The sequence below is a fragment of the Ailuropoda melanoleuca genome, chromosome 9 (genome assembly GCF_002007445.2).
Source record: "Ailuropoda melanoleuca isolate Jingjing chromosome 9, ASM200744v2, whole genome shotgun sequence".
NCBI classification, from domain to species: Eukaryota; Metazoa; Chordata; class Mammalia; order Carnivora; family Ursidae; genus Ailuropoda; species Ailuropoda melanoleuca.
In genome coordinates, this window is record NC_048226.1 from 2,015,009 (window position 1) to 2,019,295 (window position 4,287).

General features: G+C 48.6%; 1 protein-coding gene across 1 annotated transcript in view; it reads left to right on the plus strand.

The window, feature by feature from the left end:
- The window catches only part of TLNRD1 (talin rod domain containing 1), a 3,971-nt gene extending 518 nt beyond the window's left edge, over window positions 1–3,453 (plus strand). The window contains exon 2 of the mRNA XM_011224788.3: window positions 3,337–3,453. Coding sequence (XP_011223090.3) covers window positions 3,337–3,453 — 117 coding nt within the window. The remainder of the gene's footprint in view (window positions 1–3,336) is intronic.
- Window positions 3,454–4,287: the final 834 nt, after the last annotated feature.

The window sequence follows — 4,287 nt, forward strand, 5'->3', positions numbered from 1 at the left end:
CCTCACGAGGGTGGTCCTGGAAGCTGGCATTGACATCACCCAGGAACTGGGTGGATAGCACGGTCTTGCCCCCCACCCCCCAGACCTACTGGATTAGAATCTGCTCTTTGGCAAGATCTCCAGGTGATTTCTGGGCGCATTAACTTTGAGAAGCACTGTATCTAGGAGACAAATGTAGAGGCCTCATTCTTTCTGTGGGAGCTTAGGCAGTTAGGTTTATAAATTAGATCTTTTTGGCTTTTAAGGCAGGTTCACGTATGTTATGTAATTGGGTCCTTAGAGCAGTCTTGGAAGGTAGGCAGGTATTACTGTGGATGTCATCTAAACATTTGTACTTCTGTTCTCCCGCTGTGAAAGTTAAATATTTATGAAGAATTCCCGTGATGTGTAAGGCCTGTGATGCTAGACTCTGCTACCACACCAGGTCATTGGGACTGCGATCTAAAACCCTTCGTGGTAAAGTCAGTTTCTGCTAGTCATCTTGCCTTTACCCTTCCGTTAATCTGACACAGCAGATACATTGGGGTGTGCTCAAGGATGTCCCCATAAAGAGCCTAGCCCCGCCTCGTCCTCTGTCATGATGTGTGGTCCACCTGCCCAGGCTGCCTGAAACACTGCCTGTTGTAAGTTCTTAAAACCACAGTGTCCGTCAAACATTTCAGACTCCAGGGAGGAATTCGAATGCTAATTTAGATTTGCTCGCGTAATTTAAAAATGAACCCACTTGCTGATGTTCAGCTTTTAAGTATTCATAGCCACATGGGTTTGGATGATGCAAAGAGGGGCACAGAGAGGGAACTTTTAAAGTCCTGTGTTAGAAGGGAAATGGGTATGCTCTGCACTCAGGGTTACTGAGCGTGTTGCCCGGACGCGTCTGAAATTTCAGTGCACCAGCTAAGTGTTCATGGTTTCTGACTTTGTTCTCATTTGCCTGGATTTCAGACGGTACTCAAGATACCCATCAAGTGAAAAATCACTGATTAATTGCCTTGGTTAGATTATGTCACTTTTTTTTTTAAAGAGCTTTTTATTTTAAGTAAACTCTACTCCCAAGGTAGGGCTTGAACTCACGACCCTGAGATCAGGAGTCTTGGGCTCTGCTGACAAAGCCAGCCACGCGCCCCTATCAGTCCACTGTTTAGGAGACCCCGCCTGATGTCAAACCTCCAGAAATTCAAGATACGTTGTAGGGAACCTGGTCCATTCAGTGCTTCCGGATGTTCTTTCCATTTCAACTTAGTTTTTTTGTTTGATGACCATCTGCTTCCTGTTCTAAAATTAACTGGCAAGTCATCTGAGCACCTCCCTTTGGATAGGATTTTGGTATAAAGATTTTCCTCAAAGCTACCTTGGAGGCCAGGTTTTACTTGCACATTCTTTCTCCTCTAAGTCCCATGATCAAGATATGAATAAAAGTGTAAGTCTAACTCTGGTTTTGTCACTTGGAATGTAATCTTTAAGGTGTGTGGGCATTTCGTGTTACCAATGGTATGGAAGTTGTCCTTGAACCCACCAGAGATCATCTCATAGTTCACCTGTCTCGATAATGGACTCACACCACTGCCCAGGTCTCGGTAATGGACTCGCTACCACCACCCAGCATCTTCCACAATAACATCTGTCTAAGTGAGTCTGTGCTGTGGGCATGAGTCAGATGTGGCTGGTGACCGGGGGGAGTCCCAGAGAGATGCCTTTAAATCCAGTCTGGCTCAACTACCACGTCTCTGATCGTTTAGGACAAACATAGGAGTTTTTCCACTGACACTACACAGAGAACTGAAGTTTTAAAGAGGCGTGCTCCTAGGTGGTTCAGGTGTTCTAATTCCAACGTCTTTCTCTGGAGCCCAACCCGAAGCTTCTCGACCAATAGAGCTTCTGGAAATACTGGCTGTTCTCGACTTCGCTGGGACTTCTTTATCCTGGGCAGCTGGGGAACACCTGATGGAGCCCTACTAATAACAGACGAGGGCATGAGACACTGTCACATAGGGTCATGCATGCTGGCCATGACACTATTGTTAGTTGGGTCTAGGACGGTGTCAGGTCTGGCAAGTCTGATGGCAAAACATTTCTGATTTAGCAGACGTTTACTAAGCATCTGAGACAGTATTAGGCATGTTCTTTCTGTCTGCTTATTTCGGAGGAATAACTCAAAGCCACGTGGATATTATTAGCAACAATCCTAAGAAGTCCCATCCTTTGTTGTCTTCCAAATCAATTTGCGACGCTGTCTTCCGATGGAGCTGTTTTCCGGGTACCCCATCCTTTTGTGTTACACCTGCGTGCCTTTGCAGAAAACGCAGGTCTGGTAAAGCGTGGCTTTCAGAGAGCTCCCCGAACGGCAGGAGCAGAACGCGGGCACCACCGTGACTTGTCAGGGCTCCTTCCCCTTAGTTCCGATAAATGGTTTAGTATCACGGGTGCTGATTCCTTCTTGGGCGGACGAGGATTATTCACTCGAAATGCCACAGGAAAAGTTTTTTAATATATATTACAAATGAGAGTCCGTTTGATCTTTTCCCATGGAGACATGTCTGTGAAGTTCCCTCTGGTTTCAACTTGCACAGAGGGTCAGATCTGAGGGCCGAGAGACCGGAGGTTTCTACCTTCTTCGTGGTTTGAGAAGTGAATGCTGCCGTGTCTGTCGGGGGTTTGTTTAGACTTTCTGAAGGACTTCCTGACTGCCTGGCCCAAATTGCTCCTCCTGTCTTGTGTGGGCTCATTGTTTTCTGGCTGAGAAGAGAATGGGTCCCAAGTGCTACACAGAGTACGGGGCATTACGGGGCGCCTCCTGGGGACGCTGAGATTTCGGGAGCCTCGCCCTGGGCTCTCCAGCAGTTTCCAACATTTTCCGTAAGGCTGATTCTGTACTCGGGGCTGGGACTGTGGCAATGCGCTCTGAGTATAGCACGGACGGTAGGACGAATGATGAGAGACGAGGGTAAGCGCCATCGTTTCGTGCTCGTAAGGGTGCTCTAGTCTGGGTCTTTGGCTGTTTGGGACCTCGTAGACTTGACCAAATCGGATCTGTTCTTTTGGTGACCAGGGAGGATGTCGGCCTCAGAACTGGCCTTTTCCTACCGTTAGTGCCAGGTGACTGTGTGTAATTTAACTAGGAGTTCCACTGAATTTCTTCTCTGGCTAGCTGGAGGGTAGTGTTCAGTTAGAAACTGCACGTGCCTTAAAGAGGGCTTTATTCCAAGGCCCAGGGATCATTTTCTTTTCGCTAATTAATTTTGAGTGATATTACGCAGTGTGTAGGGCTATGACTGTCCCGGGTCTGCCCTCCAGGAAGCAGCTTTCTTCCCTGCCCCGTGCGCCCCCCCCCCCATTCAGGTTGCTGGCCTGGCCTTGGATCAAGAGCCCCGCATGGGGCCAGTGAGGCCTGCAGAGGGCTCCTGGGCCGGGCTGCCTGATGGTGTGGATCACCAGGAGTGGAACTGGGACATCTGAAGATGCGCACAGTGGGAGCGCAGGCTGGCCGGTAGACTGGGAGCCTTCCAAGGCAAGAGCTGGGTGTTTTTGTTGTTGTTTTTTTTCATCACTGTCATCCCTAGCAAGTGGCCGGCATGCTTGATAAATGTTTGTTTCATGAAAGAAAAGCAATAGCTGGCATTTTTTGAGCCCCTCCTATGTATGTTAGGAACTTTACATTGTGTCCTAGTCCTCAAAGCAACCCTTCAAGGTACGAAGAGTGTTCCCATTTTATAGATGAGGGTGCTAAACTGAGTCCAGCCACCCTGGGTCACAAAGCCAGCAAGCAGTGGGATGAAGATGAGAATCAGCGACTTTCTGATGGAGCCCAGCATCCATAGCCGCTTGACTACAACGAGAAGGAATTTCGAGGATGGACTCCCTCTGCCCTTTGAGGTTGAAATGCTCTCCAAACCTGTTATCTTTAACTTTACTCATATGACAGTTTTGGTGGGTTTCCTCTTGAGCCTCACATGAGCCATTAGCTGGAGTCCCTCCTGGACCATTCGCACAGGGGCCCTGCATGCCCACAGTTCCCTCGTGAAGTCTCAGGCAGTGTTGATCACACGAACAAGTGGTTTCCTACCTGCTGCGTGATCCTGGGGTCCCGGAGGGTGCTTGAAGAAGATCGAGCTCTGCTCTGTCTAGCAGCCTGTACTCGGCTCTCTAAAACACAAACGTCTTTGTTATTTGCCCAGTGTCCATGGCTGCCCCACTGACTTTAGAATGAAAGCCAGACTCCAGGTGGAGGCATTTCCTGCTCATCTGGGGTCTCACAGCTCCCTGCAAACTACATTCCAGCCCAAGTAACAG